At 38.0% G+C, this 25,738-nt stretch overlaps 1 protein-coding gene across 1 annotated transcript in view; it reads left to right on the forward strand.

Annotated features, from left to right (window-relative positions):
* VCAM1 (vascular cell adhesion molecule 1) overlaps positions 1-24,704 on the forward strand; it is a 47,915-nt gene extending 23,211 nt beyond the window's left edge. The window contains 5 exon segments of the mRNA XM_075182544.1: positions 18,388-18,654; positions 18,954-19,220; positions 19,499-19,765; positions 19,954-20,220; positions 21,675-24,704. Of these exon segments, the coding sequence (XP_075038645.1) occupies positions 18,388-18,654; positions 18,954-19,220; positions 19,499-19,765; positions 19,954-20,220; positions 21,675-21,832 (1,226 nt within the window). The 3' untranslated portion in view covers positions 21,833-24,704.
* Positions 24,705-25,738: the final 1,034 nt, after the last annotated feature.

Genomic DNA, 25,738 nt, shown 5'->3' on the forward strand with positions numbered 1-25,738 from the left:
GGATAGTTGGCCTGATAGAGATGCTTCACTTTTCAAGTGATTACAATACCTAGATATTTAATGTGAGCTGAGTTCCAATGAAAGAGAAAATTTAGTTCTAGGAGTTGTTTTTGTATAAGGGTGGGGGGTGTGGAAGTCTAGGATGTTCCTATTTAGCTGTATTAATTTTGCAATTCAAAAGGGTGGAAAAGTTCCTGAAATAAGTTAGGGAGTGATATTATGGGGTTAGTGATGGAGAGGAGAAGATTGTCTGCATAGCGTGCGATCTTATGGGTACTAGAGGGTAGTTGTATGCCAGTGATGTTAGGGTTGAGGTGTACCTTCTTGGCCAATGGTTTTATAACTAGGGCGAAGAGGAGGGGAGACAGAGGGCAATCTTGCCGAGTCCAGTTATGAATGGGAAAGGGGGGGGGGGCAGTAGTTCATCTGAGGCAGTCGGGTTGTAGTATATTGCGAGACCCTGGAGAGGAAGCGTTCCTGGAAGCCAAAGGAAGCAAGAGTCCTCATCATGAAGGGCCAACCAGCGTGGTCAAAAGCTTTCTCTGTGTCTAGAGATAGGAGGAGGGAAGGCAGCCTGTGTTCATTAATATGGTAGGTTAAATCTATGATCCTTCTGGTGTTGTCTGCGGCCTGGGACAGATCCAACCTGATCAGGATGTACTAGTGTCAGAAGGATGGTGTTAGTGCAATTTGCTAGGATTTGAGCAAAGATCTTCAGGTTGACCTTCAATAATAAAATGGGGCGGTAACTACTACAGAAAGAGGGCTCCTTGTCCTCTTTTGGTATGATTGTGATCCAGGCTAGGGTTGTGGCAGGGTCAAAGGAGGTCCCATCGAGCCCTGTACCTTCTTATTTTAATGCCTTGTACCTTTTTATATTAAATCTCAAATTTAATAAGTTGCATCCTTGATACTCTAATGAACCATTTTATGAGGAAAATTATTGCTAGTCCATATTAATTCTTTGAATGATCATATGAATTAATGACCCTTGTGGCTAGCAAGGAGCATAGTGTGTGCCAGCATGAACAAAGTTTTGATTCATTAACCTTTTGAAGGCAGGTGCGTGAATTGTTAACAAGGAGCATGGTGTGTGCCAATCGGTACATTTGAGTTTTTGGGTCCAATTACCATGATACAATAGATGGTGGCAGATAATAGGTGTATATGGATGTGAGAGAACTGTACTAGGAGTATATCACCGAGATCTGTGTCCTGTGTGATAGGTGAATGCAAGATTGGGTGAGGAAATTCTGTGCAAGGCTGGGTACACACTACAGAAAATTTCTTCCAATACAATATTGGTAATGATTATACTAACTACTGAAATAAATAAAAAAGTCCTGATCAGCATGCCCATTCATGTTTACACACTATACATGTTTTACAAGACGTACCTTCAGATCTGTGCTCTTCATCTGTCATAACCATTGGCTGAAAAGATTGTGACTCTGCATACTGCATAGAGATCTATGGGCCCTGCGGGTTGTGAGTGAATACACACTGCTGACTTGGAACAACATTTTTTCCATCATTGAACAAGATATTTAGTTTGATTCAAAAATCAAATGAAGTGGTACGATGTGCTTTGGTACGATAATCGTTCATTGTTGGAACGCACACACTAGTGCGATATTGGGCCAAACGGTCGTTTATCGAGCGATTGACTGGAAACCCTGTAGTGTGTATCCAGCCTAATCTATTAGAGTAAACATCCACCTCACAGATGCTCAGGAGTTACTGTAGCTGTTGGGAAGGTGAGCTGGCGTTTGGAAGGTTGTGGGGGGGGGGGTGTCTTTGTAGTTAAAATTTGTAGTTTGTTATAAAAAGATGTATTTACCATCACACAAAAACATCAAAGAAGTAATAAAACCATGAATATATTACTATATGAATATTATAAAAAGAAAAATAGAAAACAAAGTAAAGAAAGAAAGAAAAAAGTATACTCCTCAAGTGGGGGAATTATAATATAAATATGCAAACTATTTACAAACTAGGATTAAATACTAAAACATATAATATAAATAAAAGTCTTCATCAAAAATCCTTATACATAATTGATACATAAATCTGTCCATCTTTGACGTTTTCCATATTCCGGTAGAATTTTTCTGGGATACATCCCTTAATAAAAACATCAGCAACAAATATATCATAAACATAATCTGTAGTACTTTTTAGACCTTGAAAGGGAATTCATTACACCAGTAAATTCATTCTGCACTTAAAAGCTACTTAGAGGTAGACATATTTTTTATTACTGGGCATAAACTGACACAATTCAGAAGTATACAAGAGGCCTAGAATAAAGTGTGAAATTCCTTCTGAATAATAACCTTCATAATCTTGAAGACAAAAATCTAAATTTGGTTCCAATAATTAAAATCACAGGACCAAAAACAATGACAAATGTTGTCAGATACATGATGCTTAAGGCATTTGTTATCAAACTTAGATATATGCTTATCATTTATATTGAAAGTATAAATGCTTTTTGTAAAATTTGATAGGGCTTTTCCATCATCCCTCTGCAGTAACAAATGCACATAAAGGAATTCCAACTATCTAGAAGGTCAGAACTAGTAACTTTGCATCCGGTGTTCAAAGACCATTTCTTGGCTGCACCTAAAATAAATTATACTTAACAACTTTATAAATAAACATTGTTTATAAAGCAATGGGCTGCTTTACATATTATTTCTGATATATATTTTTTCAATAATACCTTAATTAAAATAACCATATTATCCATAACAAATAAGTGAATCACTGGGGATATTCTGGCAATGTCTGGTTATCAAATTACATCAAATCCAATTCTATGCATAGGCCTTTAATATCCCAATTCATGTACCTTTTTTCAAGACCATCCAGTTATGAAATCTGGATAATTTAGTATAGGAAACAAAGGAGCACACCTTAGATTGATTATTAATTTTATGTCTAACGCTCTAGATTATTCAGGTACCGATGTAAAAAGGGTGTGTTTAAATATATTAATTTTAAGAACCTTCTATAAACTATATACTCTTCCATTCCATCTCTCTCATACCATAGAGGATGTCAACATAATTGTATTCATATCCCATTTACAATTATTCTAAAGATTGCTATACATTTAATATAACTTATGTCCGGGAGCGTAAGTCCAATAATATAACTAATTGGGTCAGTTTTCAAGTGTCAGTAATGGTTTCTTAACCACCCAAATTAATGTATAGGATAAATTAGCAGTGTACAGTAAGATGCAGACTTACATATTGTATTGGAACAAAGCAACATTAATATGAAGGACATAGTAGTTTAGAACACTGATGACATTTAAAGCAACATTACCAGCCAGATGTTCATCTTCCCTCACCAAATGCCCGGGTGCTGCTCCATGCAGCTGATTTAGTACCGGAACAGACAAATCTTTTTTTTGTTAGACAGCTTAGGTGTGAGGTGTGAGCAGAAGGAGCAATCAAATTCTGCAAAATCTGTGATTGACAGTGTAATACATTTACAAAGGCTCTATACCATGAATTACATTCAATGTTTATAATATTGTAGGAATATTTCAATTACAGTATGTAAGTCAATGATGACACATAATAAAATAAAATAATTTACACGTCCAAATACAAAATATAAGGGTACAGTATAGATAACGAAAGACGGTTTTAAAAAGGGATTATAGCTAGAGATGCTCAGTTTCGGTTCCCAGAGAACCGAACACACCCGAACTTAGCAGATCCGAGTACTTACGCGCTCCCTCGGAATCGAAAACTAGGCAAAACGTCAACGTTACGTCTTCGGATCTGGTGACTTCTGGATTCTATAAGTACCGCCCTCCACGGCGATCCAGCGCCAATTCACAGAGGGACACATAAGGGGTAGCACAGTTCTTGGCAGTCTGTAGAGCAGTTGGGCAGCGTCATAGGTAGAATAGAAAGAGGAGGGGTAGCAGTGTTCTTCAAAGTCTCCAGTGACATTCAGGAGAGCTCCATTGCTCCATTGCTAATTTTCATTGCTGAAATAGAACTAATAGGTCTAGCAGGCTTAGTGTAAATCTGCAGTCACATTGTACTGTGTTATATAGGTAACACACAAAGAGGAGAGCTCCATTGCTCCATTGCTAATTGTCATTGCTGAAATAGAAATGCTAGGGCTGGCAGGCTTGGTCTTCTGAATTTGCAGTCAAATTGTACGGTGTTATATAGGTTACACACAAAGAGGAGAGCTCCATTGCTAATTGTCATTGCTGAAATACAAATAATAGGGCTGGCAGTCTTGGTATAAATCTGCAATCACATTGTACTGTGTTATATAGGTTACACACAAAGAGGAGAGAAGCATTGCTCCATTGCTAATTGTCATTGCTGAAATAGAAATACTAGGGCTGGCAGGCTTGGTGTAAATCTGCAATCACATTGTACGGTGTTATATAGGTTACACACAAAGAGGAGAGAACCATTGCTCCATTGCTAATTGTCATTGCTGAAATAGAAATACTAGGGCTGGCAGGCTTGGTGTAAATCTGCAGTCACATTGTACTGTGTTATATAGGTTACACACAAAGAGGAGAGCTCCATTGCTTCATTGCTAATTGTCATTGCTGAAATCGAAATACTAGGGCTGGCAGGCTTGGTCTTCGGAATTTGCAGTCAAATTGTACGGTGTTATATAGGTTACACACAAAGAAGAGAGCTCCATTGCTCCTTTGCTAATTGTCATTGCTGAAACAGAAACACTAGGGCTGACAGGATTGGTTTAAAAATGCAGTTACATTTTACTGTACCATAGCTCACTCAGAAACAGGAGAGATGGCAAGGTTCAGTGCTGAAACAGAAATTTTAATAATAGGGCTGTCGGTGTTCTTAAAAGTCTCCAGTGACATTCTACTATACCATAGCTCATACAGAAACAGGAGAGGTGGCATTGTTGTTGTCACTCTCCAGTCTCAGTCATGATTATACTAATTGCTCCTACCTCATGTGCTAAAGTCTATGTTCAAGTGCATAGTGGTTTTAAGTCAGGTAAACAAAAATGTAAATTAAAAGCTTGTACCTTTGTATAGAATAAAACTCCTCTCTAATAAAAGTGAAAGTTTACTGTAGAAAAACATAAAATTGCCAACGTGCCATTCTACCCAAAATTTTACCAAGCATTCAAGCATCAGCTAGATCCCTTCTCTCAGCTAGATCTCAGCACCTGCAATCTACACTGTCATCATATTCACCCTCATCAGTGTGTACATCATCCTCAAACAATATTAATTCATCCCCGCTGGAATCCACCATCACAAAAGTCTGTGTACTTTGATGTAATTGCCGGTAATGGCCTTCCTCATGGAATATGTAGTTCATTTTACGGAAGAGCTGTCACGATTTTTGGGCATTTCTTTTAGACCAGACCAAATGTCAAAATGTTGTGCAGACTCATCTACATCACCACTGGGTGTCTTGGGAAAGCTAAGTTTTTTTCTAGCAGTAATCTCCAAAGAAACTGAAGGAGGAGAGGTCATTGTGTCATGTACCACTTGAGCTGTCATTGCATCTCTTGAGATCTGGGTCAATTGGAAAGAAAGAAAAGACATAGCTCTTAAGCCTAGGATCAAGCACAGGTGCCAAAATGTAATGTTCCGATTTCAAGATGTTGATAACTCTTGGATCCTGGCAAAGCGAATAAAGTACTTAATCTACAAGTCCAACATAATTAGTGGAATTGCTTTTTTTCATTTCCTCCATCAATTTATCTGGCTGTTTTTCAAAAAGTCTAATTAGGGGAATCACTTGACTCAAGCTAACAGTGTCTGCACTCTCTTCACAGGTGACTACTTTGAGTGGCTTCAGCACCTTGCACAACACGGAAAGTATTCTCCACTGCACTGGACTAAAGTACATTCCCCCTAAATTCTATTCTTCTTGCAGCTGCTCCATTCTCCTACATGCTGTTGCAGAATCAATTTTATCGTTTACCAATAATCATTGTCTATGCGATTTGTGTGGTTCCAAAGCGCAAAGCAATTTATTATCAAAAGCAAAAGAATAACAGTTCAATAAATAAGTACAACTGATACATACGCTGCGCAGTGTTGCGCACTGCTGGATCCAGCTTACAGTCATTCAGTCTTGAAGTCTGTGGTAAAAGTGACTGCATGCTTGTCCCAGAGTCCCTGCTTATATTCAGAAAGGGCAGAAATTTGCTGCAGCGCCACCTGCTGGGCGGAGTTATACATTGACCTACTAACTTCTTAGTGTGTGTGTGTGGAAAAAAAACCTCAGAAAGGGCTGAAATTTGGTATACTAAGATGTTTTTAATTTGTTAATTTAATTTGTTAATTGTTAAAAGTGTTTATAAACATTTAAAAAAATATATATTTATTTCTTGAAGGAGAAGTGACAGTTGGGAGTGGTTGGTGGTTGCCGGGGGTGACAGTGGGGAGTGGTTGGTGGTTGCCGAGGGTGACAGAGCGAGAGGAAAGTGATACTCAGGACCGCTGAGAGAGATCCCTGTGTCTGGATAGACATCTGGATAGATGTGGCGATAAAGATGAAGGATGAGGTGATGGAGAAAAATGATGAGGTGGTGACATGTGGACAAAACCACGTTAAAAAAGGGCGCTTGCGTCGGGAAGTAACACTCTTCTCCTGAGGAGGCCTGGGCTATGGCCCAAATGCATGACAATAACCTTTTTAACACCTTAAGTAGCTTGATTTGACTAGAATGCATGAGTATCATGCACGGGTTAACTGACCTACTAAATTCTTAGTGTGTGTGGAAAAAAACCCTCAAAAAGGGCTGAAATTTGGTATACTGACATTATTGACTAGTTGAGGGGTCAAACTCATTTTCGTGAGGTAATTTTACCTCATGAACACACACGTGTACAGTGGCGGATCCAGGGGGGTGCGATCGAGGCAATCCCCCCCCCTAGCAGGGGTTTGCTGCCGACGGCTGCACAGTATGTGCAGGTCCGTTTGGCAGTGACAGTGTGCTGCCCGGCTGCTCTGATTGTGTTTTAAACACACTGTCCCTGCCTGTCACTGCCGAGCGGACCTGCACATACTGCACATACCTGCACATACTAAGGGACCTAGCTGTCTTACCTTTCCCCTAGTAACCTCACACCCCATAATTCTGGTACCTCAGGAAAATTTAGTGGAAAGAGAACTAGTCCTACTTGATAAATCTCTGAGGCACGTGAGAGCACACCCAGCACTCAGTTCAGTCTAAAACCTTACCCACCCAAGAATGATAATCATTATCAAGGATGCCTGCTCAAGTCTGAATATTACTGGACTGGCATCGCTGGATGCACCGCTCTTCAACTATGGGGTCAGAGTACTTACGGACTTAATGCTCCTCAGACAAAAGCCCCTCACTCTGTCTCCAAGGTCCAAGGTTAGCAAATTTTCCTTCTACCCCTGAATTGAATAGAGGAATTGGTTGGACCGATTGTGCTAACAACTTCTCCTTCATCTCAACTCCTCAATATCACTACCTGAACCAGCCTCTGACACTTGTTCACATTTGAAAGAATTGACTGTCCTGAAAAGAGAATGAGATGAGAGATACACAGAACATGGAAAAACAGGAAAAACTGCTACTTCATGCTAGACAACAGCCTTTGCAAAGTCCTTGGCTCAGGTGTTGTTAACTGCAATCGGGGTCTCCCAGAACAGATTCACGAGTGTACTTGCAACCTTCTCCAGGTGTTGACTCCTCTGCAGTGGATGGAATGGGTACCGGTGTTTCTCTGCTACCCCCAAGGACGTGATGCTGGTGATCAGATATATAAGCAGTACAGAAGATTTATTCCTGCCTGGGGGCCCAGGGAGAAAGGGGGGCCAAGGCAATGAAAAAAAAAATCCTGTATAAAAAAAAAAATAAAAAAAAATTACCTTTTGTGGTCATGATCCAGCTCCCTCCCTGGTCCTCTCTTCCATGAAGGGGGTCAGACTTAGACGATTGAAAAGTAAGTTAAGGAGGGCCCTAATATATATATTACACACATACATATAATCACTTATTTTACATAATATATATTATATATATATATTATATATAATATATATTTTATGGGGAAAAAAAGTGATTAAAGGTATGTATATGTATGTATGTAGGTATGTATGTATATATATATATATATATATATATATATATATATATATATATATAAATATATATATATACCTACATACATACATATACATACATACATATACATACACACATGTAATCACTTTTTTTTACATAAAATATATATTATATATAATATATATATATAATATATATCATGTAAAAAAAAAGCGATTATATGTATGTGTGTTTGTATATATATATATATATATATATATATATATATATATATATATATATTAGTATTAGTGGAGAGGGAGGGAGAGAGATACTTCTGACCTTAACTCCCGCAGTGGAACGCATATGTGTTCCACCAACAGGAGGTCCAGCATTTGGAACTTCCTGTTGGTGGATGCGTTCCACTGCTGAAGCATCTTCGCTGCTGTCTTCAGTCTGGCTGTCACAGTGACGGCCAGGCTGAAGATAGCGGGCCCCCTGGTTAGAGTGTGCCGCCGGGCCCACTGGTGAGCCCGGGCCCGGTACACGGGTACTCCCTGTACCCCCCTGATGGTGGCCCTGTTGATAACTGTAGTATGATGTAAAATAGTGATCTTACATTCTAGATATTCTAGAGACTCCTAGGGAGTGTATCTGATCAGACATATAAGCAGCACAGGAGAGTTCTCCGGATTTCTCCAGGGGATAAAGAATGAGAGTGGCACCTGTTACAAAGAGAATGTGGTAGTTGAAAGGGATTATTACATATATCACAGCTCCCTGGGGGCCACCATGACCTCACAGGGGTGCCGCGGCCAGGGCTAGTGGCAAGCAAGGAGGGGGACTACTTAGTAATTATTTTGGATTAGGGGAGCCTTGAAAAAATTATGGAAACCCTAAGGTTGCCTCGAACTGAGAAAGCTTGGGATCCACTGACATATATGGTTATCTTACATGCATCACTGTAGAATTAAACAAAGGATATTTCTTTTTAAACGTTGAAATTTAGAAAGTTAACTATCTCCGTAGATCCTAATATGATTTAAGATTATGACTATTAGATTGCGGTTGCTGTAAATATTCTTTTTTTGTTTTGTTTTTTTTGTTTTTTTTTACCCAAGTGATGCCATAACCAAGTAACCAAAATAAACACTCCCTCTACTGTCTTTCTAAGACTCCAGGGGCTGAGATAGAAGTACTTTTGGGAATTCTTCCATCCAGGCTTCGTTGTGAGGGACGAAAATTTAGGTTCCTTAGCCTTGGAATTGCTTTCTCATATTTTTTCTTTATTTCAGTTTTTTTCTCCCAACATTTTAGCACAGGTGATTGCCACCTACTGTCACACAACATAGGAACTGGTTTAGAACTATTTTCCTATATATCTGTAATGAGGCTATTATTTGAGCCAGTCAAATTTGTTTCTGTCATTATTTTTTTATTATATATTTTTATTAAATAAATAAGAGTTGTCATGTTCTCTGCCATCTGGACTTATTATTATTATTTACCCCAGCAGGTGGCTGTAGTGGGACTCATTTGAGCAAAAGTCTGAGTTCTTTTTTTTTAACTTTACAAGAGCTCCTTTAGGAATCCGACTGTATAAAACGGTTGACAATGACACTTTAGATAACAGTTAACACAGATCGTGAAACACAGGAGTCCAGGAGGAGTGTGATCTCTATTACAGCCGTGGAATTTATAACCACCAAAGAAAACTTGGAACACATAGATTTCCATGGAACTTTTGGAATATTAATAAACTAATCAGGACTTGGAATTCTAGGACCCATCACAAAACCTTGGATACAAAGAGCACGTTAGTGTCTGGAACCCTTATAGCTTCGTCCTAAGCTTGGTATACCTCAGGAACCCAACCATGTCTCGGATCTATTTATTCATCATCACAGCCCTGATATTCTTCTCACAGCATAGTAAGATATTTGTGCACATAAATATAATTCATTGTTTCATGGTTATGCATAAAAAGTCTTTTCTTCATATTTATTCAAAAATATATATTGGGAATTTTTAGATTTATCATTTATGAAATATGGAATTGTGCTTCATTTATTGTATTAGTTTGATACATTGATGCTTTTGGTAGATTAATTATCAATTTTATTGATTATTGGGAGCACAATGTCTTGCTCGGGATCGGAATTGTTCTGTTCCAGAATATTGGCAATTTTAGCACAGAATATGTGGATCCCTCAGAAGAAAAACTAAAATAAATTTAGATTCAAAGAAAAACTAAAACAGTGTTTCACATTCAGTGCGTTTCTCTTTGAGCATTGAACCTTATTTTCCACAGTGAAATGTATCTTTTGTATCTAAGTAACTGATATTTTGTCCTTTCCACAGCCTCTGCCTCAGACATCACCTTATCATCTCCCCGTACCACAATCAAGGCTCAGATTGGTGAAGAGCTTCATATCACTTGCAAAGCCATCAAATGTGACAAACCACTGTTCACCTGGGCTAGCGTCATGGACAATACATTAAGTGGTACAATTAATAATTTGGGGCAGTACTCAACCCTGACCATGAAGGTCAGTGGTGAGAGCGATGGATCCTACCGTTGTACTGTGTCATGCAGTCAGCCACCAGGAGAGAAGAGATTCAAGATTGTTGTCTACTGTAAGTGTTTTATGTAGGTAACAGCACATTCATAGAAAGCAGTGAACGGGTTGGAGTTTCTTGCAGGGGAACAAATCACAGCTATTGTAGAATTACCTGGAAAGTTTATTTGTTAATTACCATTCTGTTTGTCAGTTAATGTCACACATGATGTCAATTTGCTTTCATTATAGAGAATATCAAAAATACCTCTTGTAAAGTAAATGGGCATATTGAGAAAGAGGGAAAATGACAGGAACAGTGAGGGGGAAAATGAAAATAAACATAGGAGAGTGGAAAATTGTGCATAGACCGTGGGTGTATTAGGTAAATAGGTGGATTCGGGAGAAATTTTTAAATAAATATCCATATATAATGCATTTAGCAACATCAGTCTTTACTAATGTACAATGTTTATTGGGCACATTGTATGTTTTTTATGGCTGCTGTGGAAATATTTTAAATACACCGCTTGTACAAGGGTGGGGTTATTACATCCAGCACGTTGTGTAACTTCTCTTTTATATGATTGCCATTAAAAGATAAAGGGAGTGATAATGAGTTGGACTCATATGCTTAAAAAAATATTAAAAACAAATGCATGTAAATATAATATATTTAGCTATATATACTCAGTCAGACACTTCTCAAGATGAGTCAAGCTCCGCAGCAGTAGCATAAATGCCATGTATATGCCAGGCGTATAACAGATTCAAAAAATGCCTATAAATAACAACCAATGATAACGCTGCAGCAGGGCGGGGCTAAACAACTAACACTAAAATTAACTGTTTCAAATGAGATCACAAAGCACGTCCAACAGAAAGCTTTATTAACATAAGCAAAGCAGAAGAAATGCAAGAGGAAATAGGTCGTCAGCAGAAGAAAAGTTTTGTTTTGAAAACGAAAAATTAATTCGATTTTAGGTTTGACTTAAATAATAACACCTCTATAATACAGAAGGTATAATCTTTCTTCTCATGTACAAATCAAAGTAGTAAATATTTAATGTTAAAATATGCCCACAAAACTATATAATATATGCACAAGCAATGTAGAAAGCACCTATCAGCTTCAGAGGTGAATGCGCAACCAGCCAATCAGAAGTGGCTAGCTACTGCTGGCAACCATCTTCAATAGCATCAGTGTGTACTTGCACCAGCCCTCACGCACCCGCAAGTGATAAGGCTACTGACAGGCATATCTGCTTCACCATGTGCATCTGCCACAGGGACAATATGCAAACATGTCCTTACTGAACTCGGACTGCGTTAGAAGAACGCCCCTTCCATTCTGTCTCTTCAGTCTCATGGGGCGGAAGTGTCAGATGTGAAGAAGTCTGCATATGCACACACGTGTACAACTATTTTGTTTTACTGTTTCTAGGATGGTTAGACCATATTATCTTGTGTTGACTGCAGAAACTGATATCAATATCTATTTTGTGGATCTGCTACTAGTGTTTTGCTGGGTATTTTTGGTGTTCATGTTTATTGACATATGCATTTGGTTTATTTTATTGTCCTCTTCTTGTAGGATAAAATATCCACGTATATGCTACTGCAATTCTAAGCTGAACAAGTATGCTTATAGTTTCAATGTAATGGAGCGTTCACTTCAGACAACATTAATTGTATACAGCAATGGAATTAATTATAATATATAAATATGAAACTGGCAGTTTATATAACTTTGAACCACATTACCTTGAAAAATGTTTACATTTACTTTAATTTCCAGTGTATTAATAATATATAACACATCAATTGTTCTGTTACAGCTTTCCCTAGTGATCCTATTCTATACATCTCATCTCTGGTGGTTGGAGAACAGTCCAGAATCACCTGCACGCTGCTAAACATCTATCGCTCTGACATGATGACTGCTCAGATTTTGCTGGATACGGAAATAGTGGCTGAATATGATGGTGCCAAGATAGGGCAAGAAAAACAGGGAATGAAAAATATCAGCCTGTTCCATGACATAATCCTGCAGGAGAGGAATGAAGGAAAGAAGATTGCGTGTGTGGCTGGAATGGCATTTGATAATGCTGAAAATGAGCCTATAGAAAGGCACACATCAATGGACCTCAACCTAATGTGTGAGTAATAGAGTGATTCCACTTTCGCTTCTTGGAAACATTCGGGGTAATATATTTACTTCATATATAAAGACCTCCCACTAACCCCTGATGTTGAAATTCGCACATATGAACCATATAGATAAAATACATTAATCATTGTAAACTTGACATTCTATTGCACTTCTCTTGTAAAGTATAACGATACCATTCCATTACATACAGAGGTTGTGCCTTATTGGAACCTGATACAGGTGTAAAAGAAGAGGTTGCAGTTGTTGGAACTAGTGTGACATCAATGGTCCGGCTACTCGGTATAAACATACCTGCCATTTAGACAGGGTAATCCTCATTTGAGAGGACTATCCCACCATCCTGACAGTCGCTATGTTGGTCCCAATTAACAAGAAGTTGGGAGGTATCTCCCTGCTCACCATGGTGAACAGGTGCTGTGCGCGTCTGCTACAGTTGCGTCAAATCACAGATGTTTCAGGGGAGGGCTGGATTTTAGAAAGTGCTGTGTACACCCTCAGGGGGATGTGGCATGAGCCCATGTGACATGACCATGGCCCCATGATGCGTGTGCACCAATGTTATGTGCCCAGCTTGTCCCACATTCCAACATGACAACGTGCTTCAGATGAGGGAAAGACAGTATGATAAACTAATTCTGTGAAGTGCTTTTATGTATGCAGTATTATTCAGCTTAATGATACATATCCTAATATATTATGTCCAATAGTGACTCTACTTGCACTTTTTCAGGGCTGAATAGAATATTTTTTAAAAATATGAAGCTGTCACGCATTTTGTAATAGGTCTTTATATTTGCATACATTAGAACTACCAATGTCCCATCTATATAGGCTGATGTAACTGCATAGCATTTTATTATAATGCATTTTATTATAATGACGGCAACAAGAGTCCTAGAAAATACATTAGTGGATGCCTTAGAAATAAGAAATTTTAGAGCAGAATTGCAAATCGTTCAATACAATCTTTATATGGAGTTTTAATCCTAACACCAAGTAGCCAGTTTCTAGAGTTACAAGTAGGATTTGTTTATAGCTTTATTTTATTCTCATTTTTTTAGACCCTCCAGTAAAACCCCAAATCAGACTACATCCATCAAAAACTGTGAGAGCTGGTGAGACAATATCTCTGATGTGTAGCTCTGAAAGTAGGCCCCAAGCTTACATCCAGTGGGTGAAGCTTGATAATGGGAAGGAGCTTGAGATGTCAACTGATGACAAAGGGAGACTGATCCTTCCAAGTGCAGAACCAGAAGACAGTGGTGTATATCTCTGTTATGCAAAAAACAACATAGGAAAAACATCTTCTCAGGTGGAGATCAGTGTACAAGGTGAGACGTTCCTCTAGATAATATATCTTTGTATCTCCTCCTATTGTTCTCAATACTTTATAGTATTATCATGTAAGTCCTACATTCTCCATCCTATTTCTTGATATAACGACTCCAAATAAGTTTACAGATTACACTCTTTAACCACAAATTATATAGCGTGGGTCTATCTTTTTCAAACATGTCATATAAAATGTAGGAAGTCATTTTTCCATATGATATTTTATAGCTATTGTGATCTTTTGTTCAGACTAGGACTATCCATAAGGTAACTTAGGCAAGTGCATAGTATTTATTATTAACATATATTTATATAACATCAGTTGACTCTGCAGTGGATTGGTAGAACTACTGCAGTTCCAGGGTGTGCAGTGTCTATGGGGCCCAGAGGTGAGGAAGCTGGGGCATTGGTGGTCCATCAGCTCCCAAGACACTTGCTCTAATCCTCTGAACAATGAAATGATTGTTAAGAGTGCAAAACCAGACGTAAAATCAACGAAGACCGATGTGAATGCTACACAAGTCTTAACACACAGACTATATTAATGAGGCAAAGTGACAATGAAATAGACCAACTATTTATCATCAGTGAATTTTCTCAATTATCAATCTTCTCATATATACATATATATATATATATATATATATATATATATATATATATATACAAGTTAACCCGTGCATGATACTCATGCGTTCTAGTCAAATCAAGCTACTTAAGGTGTTAAAAAGGTTCTTGTCATGCATTTGGGCCATAGTTCAGGCCTCAACCACCAACCACTCCCCACTGTCACCCCCGGCAACCACCAACCACTCCCAACTGTCACTTCTCCTTCAAGAAATATATATATTTTTTAAAAAAATCTTTATAAACACTTTTAACAATTAACAAATTAAATTAGCAAATTAAAAACATCTTAGTATACCAAATTTCAGCCCTTTCTGAATTTTTTTTTCCACACACACTAAGAATTTAGTAGGTCAGTGTATAACTCCGCCCAGCAGGTGGCGCTGCAGCTTGGTTTTATTTTTTCCCCACACACACACACACATACAGACAGACTAACACACGCCACTAGACATTTATATTTTATATATATATATATATATATATATATATATATATACACAGAATGATAATACCCTTTCCTGTGTTGCCAATTAGGCAGACTTATACTCTCCACTAGTTGTGGAAATGGTAGAGTTGGTTCCTCAAATGTATAAAGTCATAGTAAGTGATGGTATTCACATACTATCACATGTATAAATTAAGCTACTCAGGTGAGATGTGCACACAGGGGAGCGCCGGCCTCTTTCACAAGTTGGAGCAGCCGCACCATCTTCCTGGAGATGATAGTGACACTCTTGTTATCACACAATGAGCCCCTCGGAGTTCCTTCAAAAATGTTCCATCACACAGCTGGCGTGCTACACACTTGTTTTATTAAGGGCACCGGCACATCTGGCATTTGCCTTGCAGACAGTGAACTCTTAGCATGCTCTGTAGGATGAAGGAAACAACACCTGAGAAACTGCAGCATGCATTCCATTGTACATTGAGAAACAGATGATCTGATGGTTAAAAACACAATACTAGAAACCCGACAGAGTTGCTACTTTATCTTGGTAAAAGCTGTTTTGAGCCAGAATGTTTCCCATAGTATGCTTCTAGCTTATGTTAACTTGTTTTTATCTATAATAAGAAATCAAGCATTTACAGTAAATTGCTTTTAATTTATACAGGTCTCCCAGACATTCCTAGGATTACCATCCAGCCACGAGCCACAGTGATAGCTGGACAAGCTGTTACAATTACATGCTTTGCAAATGCTAACATGGACACACATGTAAAGTTGTGGAAGGTGTTGGAAGAAGGGGATAAGCTTTTTCTAGAGACAGAAGGGGATTTCTTTATAAAAGAAGCAGATCCCATAGACACTGCTGTATACAAGTGCACAGCTGAAAATCTGTATGGGCTGACTGAGGCATCAGAATCACTCACAGTGACATGTAAGTGTGATTTTCTTACATACTGATCAGTGAAGTCCAGTACATGTGAAACTGGCAGCTCACATTACTAAATCTTTGTGATTAAAGGGTAAACATTCTTTATAAATAGCAGTATTTATAATAATACATAATAAAGGGCATATTGATTTCTTTATATTCAGCTATATAATTTGATTGGACATAACTATGAAAAAACTGCATCTAAAATCCAAAATTAAAGTTGCTGAAGGTGTTGAGCTACACCCTTCAATAAGGTAACTGATCACTGTACTTAAAGAGGCAAACCGCATTGACTGAAAACATGCAGGTGCTTCGCACTGAATAGTTTCTAGAGTCTGTGTCATTTGACCATCTCCATCCCATCACCTTTTACCCTCATCAGCCTGGAATTCCCAACAGTTTCCAGACTGTGTGTCACAACCAATGGTAGTAAATACGCTATCAGCTGTTTGGCATAAGCTTTTTAATTTCATGGCCCTCCAGCTTGTTCTTCAACCCTGTTATTGAAAGTATTTATAGGGACAATTAATAAAAAAAAATTATAGAAAATTTGTAATGTTAATCTCTCTTACCCTTTTTATTTTAGTAATGTGTTTCCATATGCTTTTATTTAGTCATAATTGTCATGCACTCTCTTATACATTATTTCTATTATATGTGCATTTAATATGTGTGTACTATAATATTTTCTATAAAGCCTGTACAAAACATCTCTGAAGCCAAACAATTACAATCATTCTTTTTCTCTGCAGATCCTCCCAGGGAAACTACACTTTCATCTTCTGCCATGGATGTGAATGAGGGGGATACAGTCACTCTGTCCTGTGTTTCTAAGGGAATGCCTAAACCCAGCATCTCCCTGTATAAACTTTTATTGTCGGGTGAGAGTGTTTTCCTTTCTGAAGGCCCATTAGTAACATTAACAAATGTGACCAGTGGGGTTTACCAGTGCCAAGCCAGTAATATCCTGGGGAGCCAAGAAGACAAGCTGGAACTCAGATTACGATGTGAGTATTCTACATCTGACTAATAGTCTATCTTAGAAGACAATGTTCCATATGACAAGGAGCAGTTTGCATAAATGAATTATGAAGTGGAGCTTGAATTTAAGGCAGTGTCCCCCAAGAGGTGTCTCTGCAGTTTTTACTCCCAATAAAAAGCAGAGCTTTTTTTTAGCTGAGATGATTTCCAAAAGAAACTCAGCAGTATATATGTTCTGAAATACTGATGAGCTCTTTCCCTGGTTATTTTCCTGAATACAGCTCATTGACACCACCTTAAAGCATCAAAGTCATAGTTTGGTGTAACTAATTAACTGCACATCAGAATAACGGGAGGAAAAGAAAGAATATCTCTGTGTGTCAGTGACAAATGCTGCATGGCCCCATGGCTAAAACATCCTAATTCAATCAGACACCTAAATTAAGTTTAAAATCTTTAATGTTCGTTTATTATTTTTCTTCTAAATGTAATCTCTCTTTTAAACAGTTCCACCCAAAAACACCTATATAGCAATCATACCATCTTCAGCTGTGAAAGAAGGAGACAAGGTACATATCAGATGCACATCAGAAGCTTCTCCTGCCCCCAGGATGGTGTTGAAGATGAAATCAGATCATGGGCTGATTGAGTTGGAATCAGAAAATGGACAGTACAAAATTTCACAAGCGAGAGTGGAGGATGCTGGGACATTTATATGTGAATCCTCGAATGTGGTTGGACAGCAAACTACAGAGGCCATGCTAACTGTACAAGGTGAGACCCATATAACAAATGGCATTGGTTGATTGCAAAATCTTCTCAATATTTACTTATACAACGTTTTATTTCACTATTTTTATTTTGTTGGAAGTTAAACTGATAACATTATTGTGCATATTAGACCTTGCAAGCACTGTTGTCAGAAAAAAAAAGATCTGGTTTAGTAATTGCATGCCCCTAATAACTGACCAAGAGTATAATTTGTAGAGCAGAATTTGGATAAAATGGTCATCATGATCTGTACCAGTCTCATGGTGTAATATTATTTGTCAAAGCAGCAAAATGTGTCTAATTTTCACATGCAATGTTTCAAGCCTTAAAGTATTCTTCAAATTATTATCAACCATCACTACGTTAAATAACCACATTTTTCTCCATTTGGAGACATCATCTCTTACCTGTCATACCCCTGCAATGACATAGACATTGGCATCTGTAAGATTTTAAACAAGGTCAAATTAGTTAATACATTACTTATGTTACTCCACAGTTCCACCCAAGAACACGCATATAACCACCATGCCATCTCTAGTGGTGAGAGAAGGAGACAACGTACACATCAGATGTTCTTCAGAAGCATCTCCTGCGCCCAGGCTAGTGTTGAAGAAGAAAACAGATCATGGGCTGATTGAGTTGGAATCAGAGAGTGGACAGTACAATATTTCACATGCTGGAGTGGAACACATAGGGACATACATCTGTGAATCCACAAATGTGGTTGGACAACAAGTAGCAGAGACCATTCTGACTGTACAAGGTAAGATCTGCATAAGAATAAAGAAATGATAAACATAGATTTTTATACTATTTTTCTGGGGGTTTCTTGCTGGATCTTCTGGTGCTTATTTTTCTTCCTCTCTAACTGTAGCAAAAATAAAAACTCAAATGACCTAATCACAATAATTTGGTTGATATGGTAACAAAGTATAGTAACTATGTATGAGCTGAACTGCACCTATGTAAAGGCCCTACTGTACATACCTGGAGAAATTGTAAAGCAGGGATTTTTCATGAGAACAATGTTACAATTTTCTTACTGGTTTTCTCATTGAACAGTTCCACCCAAGAACACACATATAACAATCACACCATCTCCGGTGGTGAGAGAGGGAGACTCTGTACAGATAACATGCACATCAGAAGCTTCTCCTACCCCCAGACTGGTCCTGAAGATGGAAACAGATCATGGGATGATTGAGTTGGAATCAGAGAGTGGACAGTACAATATTTCACATGCTGGAGTGGAACACATAGGGACATACATCTGTGAATCCACAAATGTGGTTGGAGAACAAGTAGCAAAGACCATTCTGACTGTACATGGTAAGATCAGCATAAGATAAAGACATATATTAGTTATATTATTCATCTGAGGTTTTTTTACTGTCTTTTGTTGCTTATTTTTCTTCCTACACAAACACTCTATTATACTCTAAATACATGTGTTTGGTAGAAATGGTAACAAAATACATTAAATATGCTGAAGCTGACCTGTACCTATGTAAATTACCTACTATAAATAATTGGAGGATTTGTAAAGCAGAGATCATCCCAGATGCCAGCATTAACCAACTTTTCTTACTGGTTTTCTCATTATATAGTTGCACCCAAGAACACACATATAACAATCACACCATCTCTGGTGGTGAGAGAGGGAGACTCTGTACAGATAATGTGCACATCAGAAGCTTCTCCTACCCCCAGATTGGGGTTGAAGATCAGGACAGAGCATGGTCTGTTTGAGTTGGAATCGAGGGATGGATCATACAATATTACTTATGCAGGAACGGAGCACGAAGGAACATACCTTTGTGAATCTATGAATATTTTGGGACAGCAAGTGGCAAAGAACATGTTAACTGTACAAAGTGAGTAAGCCCCTTTCAATATATTGGTTGGTATTTTAACCATACAGTCATTAAATACATATTTTAATGATAGAAGGAAGACCAAACACTGTGTCAAAAATATGAATTTAATGCCATATGGCCAAATACAAAAGAACTCAAATAGTTTCTAGTCTTCTATATGAATAACCGCAAATATTTTCTTCCAGTTCCACATCGAAACACCACAGTGGTTGTGACTCCATCACAGAACATCAAAGAAGGTGATACAGTCACTATCACTTGTGAGACTCACAGCATCCCATCTCCTACCATCATTCTGCAGAAGGTGTGTGCCAGGAATAGCACAGTGCTGCACATCAGTAATGGCACCTTTACACTGCACAATGTCACCCGCAATGACACTGGAACATACACTCTCAATATAATTAGCAGTGACGGAAATGAAACCGAGGTCATCAGTATCATTGTAGCAGGTGAGAAGTACATAAATAGGTTATTTGAAAACTCATATTCAGGGGATCTGGTCAATGTGTTAATAATACAATACTTTTCTTGCTCATTTGAATTAGAAACAGCAAAACTCACACAGGAAACCATAAACCATGCTTTAGAAACTCAGACTGAGAATCTGTTCAGAAAGCAGCTGTATAAAGTCTCTTGAATTAACAATTTAATTAAACATAAAAATGAAAGAGGGACTGGCTGGAATGGGGGCCCAAGGGGTCATCTGCCTCCAGGACCAGTCCCATAGGGGGATACCTTGGGCTGGGTCACTTGGCGACCTGCATTTTTTTCCTTTAAAATGTTCCTAATAGGCAATAGGCTGCTGAGCCTAGTCCCCCCCCCCCCCTTCCCCAGCCAGCCTCTGCATACTTAGGTCAAATTCAAATTGAGGAAAGCTATGGCGATACAGGTAGTGCTTAGCCGAGTGTTTTCTCTTTTGAGCTTAGCATGTATGGGACACTCAGATTGGCTCACAATCCTCCCTGAGAATGGGACAATGTATAAATGCTGTAGGTGCGTACACATGAAAGTCAGCACAGTAGAATACCTTTTGTATTCTAACACTTCCTCACAATGTGCCCTCATGTTGTCCTGTAAAAGGCCAAATCATTAAGTGTTTTAATGAGGTATATTTATTCATTTATTTTAATAGTCTTTATTAGCTTATAACAGTCAACCCCATACAGAAGAATGAACTAAATCTCTTTGTTATATAATACAATTCATAGTTGAAAAATGTTTCTACATTCCAGGGACAGTGACAGATTGGTAAAAGTTGTCTTTGGACAGGTTTATCCCTTTAAATGTCCCTAGTTTTTAAATACTGACCATTTTCATAAAACAATGTCCATTTTTCTGTATCTAAAAAGAAATTGTCTGTCTGCTCTTAGTATAAATATATTGTAGAAGGGATGTTTATGTTTTTCTCTGTTTGTGGCTGTGAAAAGTCCAGCATGGCTTATTTAGCAGTTATAGAGGTTTGCTAAATCAGGAGCACTTTAGCTATACTACTATAATTGGATGCACCAAGGCTGCCTAGGCAGTCCCACAGAAGGTAAGTATTGTGAGCTATGCTGAGCTGCTAACCTAAGCCTCTGTCAAAACATGTTGCAGACCTTCACTTTGGCATAATTACAATTAAACAAATTCCAAATTTGCAATTAATTACTTATATGTTTATGTGTTTTGTATTTGCCACTGTATGCTGTGGAGAGTAAGATTTAAGGTACAATTTGCCTATAGTGGGTCTGTGTACTGGCACCTGCACAGATCCTCATGCCATGTATAACTATGGACGTGATCTGACATTCCGTCTATAGAACTGGCATCTGTTGTGTCCTATAAAGGCAATCTATTACCCTCTCCCATGCTCCTGCTCCTGTCAATCCCTCTCTAACCATCCCCCTCCATGTCTTCTTCACAGAACGACAACAGAGCCCAAGATTTAACCCCATCTCAGTGATCTTTGCATCCATTGCTTTTGTGGCGGCAGGCATCATTGGGGTGGTCATTTATCATCTCAAGCAAGCAAAGGGGCAAGGATCGTACAGCTTGGTAAAAGCTTTGAGAAGCAAAGTCTGACTTTACACATGCCGGTTTTAATGGACATCTTCATGTGCTGCTATGGAACAGTGCATGTATATTACAATGGACCAGGAATACAGGCTATAGCACAAAGAGAGGCCAGATCTAGCAAGCCATGAGTTATAAGAGTTCTTCAGTGAATGAATCAAAAATGAGCTTGTGCTCCCCACAGCTTTGCCTTCTGGTACATATGGAGAACCTGGATGCTAAACTATACTTATTCAGATATCCTGCCTGAAAATGGGAAAGTACAAAAACAGAATAATACAGTTATCAAGAAGACAAAATATCTTGACTTCAACAGGATGGAGCTTAGCGTGTGAAATCCACTGTTTGCACTTAGATTTTCTATGTTGTGTATAATGTGTGTGATTGGGATTATTTTAGTGTGTTGAAGCTGCTTGTATTTATATTTACTATTCTTTAGGCACATTGTTTCTGATTGTTTCACAATTTTCATGTGCTTGTTTCATATGTGGTAGAGACATGTTACGTGTGATACATTTTAATATGGTCTGTCTCCTCAGGCAAAGCTTCAGCTCTTGTGTTCTTTTGTTGGGCATTGAAATGAGTGAACTGAGTAATTGTAAGGATTAAACACAAAAAGAATGGGCTTTTTGTCCCAGTTAAAGCAAAGGAATAATATAGCTAGTTATTTTGTACTGATTCAGCCATTATGCCTAGATGGTGCATATAGGGAGATTTCTGGGAAAGTCTAGGGACAACACATACAAAATTTGTTTGAACAATATTTTCATTAGCTGGCCTGTGAAATGCTACAGTGTCACAATTTGGCACACCATTTCATTAAATAAAACAAAATAATTCTGGTTTACCAAATCACATATTTTAAAATATTCTGAGATTTGTGACCTGCCATTGTTCTATGAAAAATTGACGATTAATTACTAAATAGAATCACTCCTTAAATAGCAGTAATACAGTTCAATTTTGAATAATGAATGTCCCAGTAACGGGAAGAATATTGCTTTTACTACCAGTACAGTCCATTATTGAACATTTATGTACATATTTCAGGATGATTAATTGTTTAGGATTATATAGTTACAAACAGTAGAACAATGGTTTATAAAATGATGAGTCACAACCTCTCCAAATCTATTCAAACTGACATGACTACTTGTTTACTGTGCATATTAACGTATGTGAAATATAATACACAAGTAATACTAATATATGTATAAAATCTTTTAAATAACGTTTTGAAGCCATCACTTTAGTTTTATAAGGAATAAAGTGCCTCTTACTGTAAAGGATGATGATGATGATGATGATGATGATTATGGATACCTCAAAGATCGGGAACTGGTGAATAGCACCTGGCCAGTGGACTTATGACTTTATATGGCCATGTTAGTCCTTGATGACCTATAATAGCCTTATGATTTACTGTAGTTGCTACATGATCCCATATACTATTTATTGTTGAGTTTCTTGTATATACTGTGCAGCCATTCATTGTTACAGTATATATTATATAAATAATATACAAAACTCAGTAATATAAAATCACAACATTCTCAAGTTGTAAAATGTATACTGCAGTGGTTACCAAACTGTGCGCCTAGGCTCCCTGGGGTGCCTTGTAGATCTCACAGGGGTGGCTCGGCCAAGGCCAGTGGTAAGCAAGGCGGTGGACTACTTGGTAATTATATTGGCTTAGGGGTGCCTTAAAAATTTTTTGGAGACCCTAAAGGTGCCTTGAACTGAAAAAGTTTGGAATCCACTGGTATACTGTATACTCGCAGTAGGACCCCGGCACTCAGAGCCAGCAGAAGTGCCCTGGGTGCCTCCCACCCTTCCTTCAGGAGCACCTCTCCCCCTCAGGTGCAGTGTATTTGTAATTTATTCAGTGTTTTAGGGGACCCCAGATGAGCACCTAGGTTTGATTAGTAGTTGCGCTATCTCTGTCTTCACTGATTGTGAGCATTTGTCAGCAGACATGTGCTTTATATTTAGCGTAGGACTTTACTTACTGTTTGTATTGCCATACAGCTATAAATATAATTGGCTTAAATTTAGAATTGTTTGCTCACATGTATATGCTAATCTGCTCATAACCACCTACTATTCACCTAGAACTAATTACCATTTAAGCCAAAGGAAGTAAATAAAGGTATGTAAAAATAGACAAGATGCCATTTTATGCTGCCCCTTGAATACTGACTCTTTAGACAACTGCCTATTTAGCCACTATGGCCAATTTTGTCAAGATATTAATCGAGGAATTTTATCACAATGCACTCCCTGGAATCTAATCTGTGTGCCTGAGTCATTAAGGAGACTAAAGCCTAAAAAAGGAGTAACTTTGCACCTAGTCAAAACCATGTAGTATTGGAGGGGGATGTAAATTTAAAATGTGGGGACAGATATATAGTTAGGGCAGGGTATGTCCCAGATCAACATTAAATTTCAGTGTAAAAATAAAGCTTGCAAGTATTTGTGTGCTAGATAAAAAAAACAGCCAGTATTTAACTTATGGGCAAAATAAGAAACTAATTTGCACCCCTTGCAGTGCAATATGGTTTGCCCCAGAGAACATTTATTCCGTTTTGTTGCCTTATTTTCCTTAATGACTACCCTGTGTGTTTTGAAGCAATCTTTTATGTATATGTATATGTATATGTAAAGTCTGCAGAACATCAGTGCCATCTGCAACGTGTATAAGCTATATATATTAGCTATGTATATAAGCTAGTATTTTGGCAGCTGCCAAATACCTGACAGATTGAACATTACTAAAATGTTTTTATAAGCTATTTTGTTTTAAACCTGATACGTTTGGTTCACACATTGTATGTTTTGTAAGTAAGGAAAATTTTAAATTAAACATCTCACGGTTTTGGAAGTGGTTTTTTGATTAATTTCTTCCTCAGCAAATGTTTCCTGCTAAGATTGCCTGGCAGTGCATCATATATCATGTTTTGTTGACAGCAGTTAATCTCTATGTTCTGTTTTAGATTGTTTGGGAATTTTTCTAAATTATTTACTGTGTTGAAGTAAATGAGCCACTGATTTCCTCACAATTATAACAGTTTCTCATATTGTAGCTCCATTTGTTCCCTCTATCAAAAACTCAGACAAAGCATTATAATGTAATAAACAATATATGGATCAGTCTAGCTGGTTTTGAAGGGATATTTACTTGCAGAACATCAACACAGTTTATCTTCTAATGGCACTTGGCTAAAGAAAATAACACAGCCATAAGATGCATGACCTAGTTAAACTGGGGAATTTATAGTTGAGTCTTCTGGGGGCACTTGTTTTATACTCTTTACACTAGATTTGTACTTATACTCTGGAAAGGTGGAAGCCCTACATTGGATGACTCAGTTTTCTAACCCTTAAAACTGAGCTCCACTCAGAAGTATTATTTTTTTTGTATAATCTCTCTGTAGTGAGCAAATGGACATTGCAGCAGAATTGCCATATCAGAATGAGACGTTAATTCAAAACATAATAATCAAGGAATCTAGAATGGGCAAAAAGAAAACATAGGATTAAGCCAAAGTCCACAGATGAAATATGGAGAGACAGTTTTGTGGGGGGGAATAACAACATCAGGGAAATGAAGGAGAGTAAACTAGGTGAGGAGTGAGGAAGAAAGGAATATCAGGGAGTGCAGAGCTGAACAGCTGGGGTACATAAAATCATCTACACCCTCCAAATGCCACCTATGGAGGGATCAGAATCTCTTTTTCCCCTCTGGTCTAAACTAGGCCTGTACATCTGGTGGATCGGAGTGGGTCTTAAAGCTGCTAGAATCTTTACACTCAAACCACCCTCCCCATAAGCTTACAAACTCTTCATAGTGATTCACTGCTGACATTGTGACATCTTCATATAAAAGTCCGGTCTGGAGAACCATTAGAGATGGAG

This window comes from Mixophyes fleayi, chromosome 8 (genome assembly GCF_038048845.1).
Source record: "Mixophyes fleayi isolate aMixFle1 chromosome 8, aMixFle1.hap1, whole genome shotgun sequence".
NCBI lineage: Eukaryota > Metazoa > Chordata > Amphibia > Anura > Limnodynastidae > Mixophyes > Mixophyes fleayi.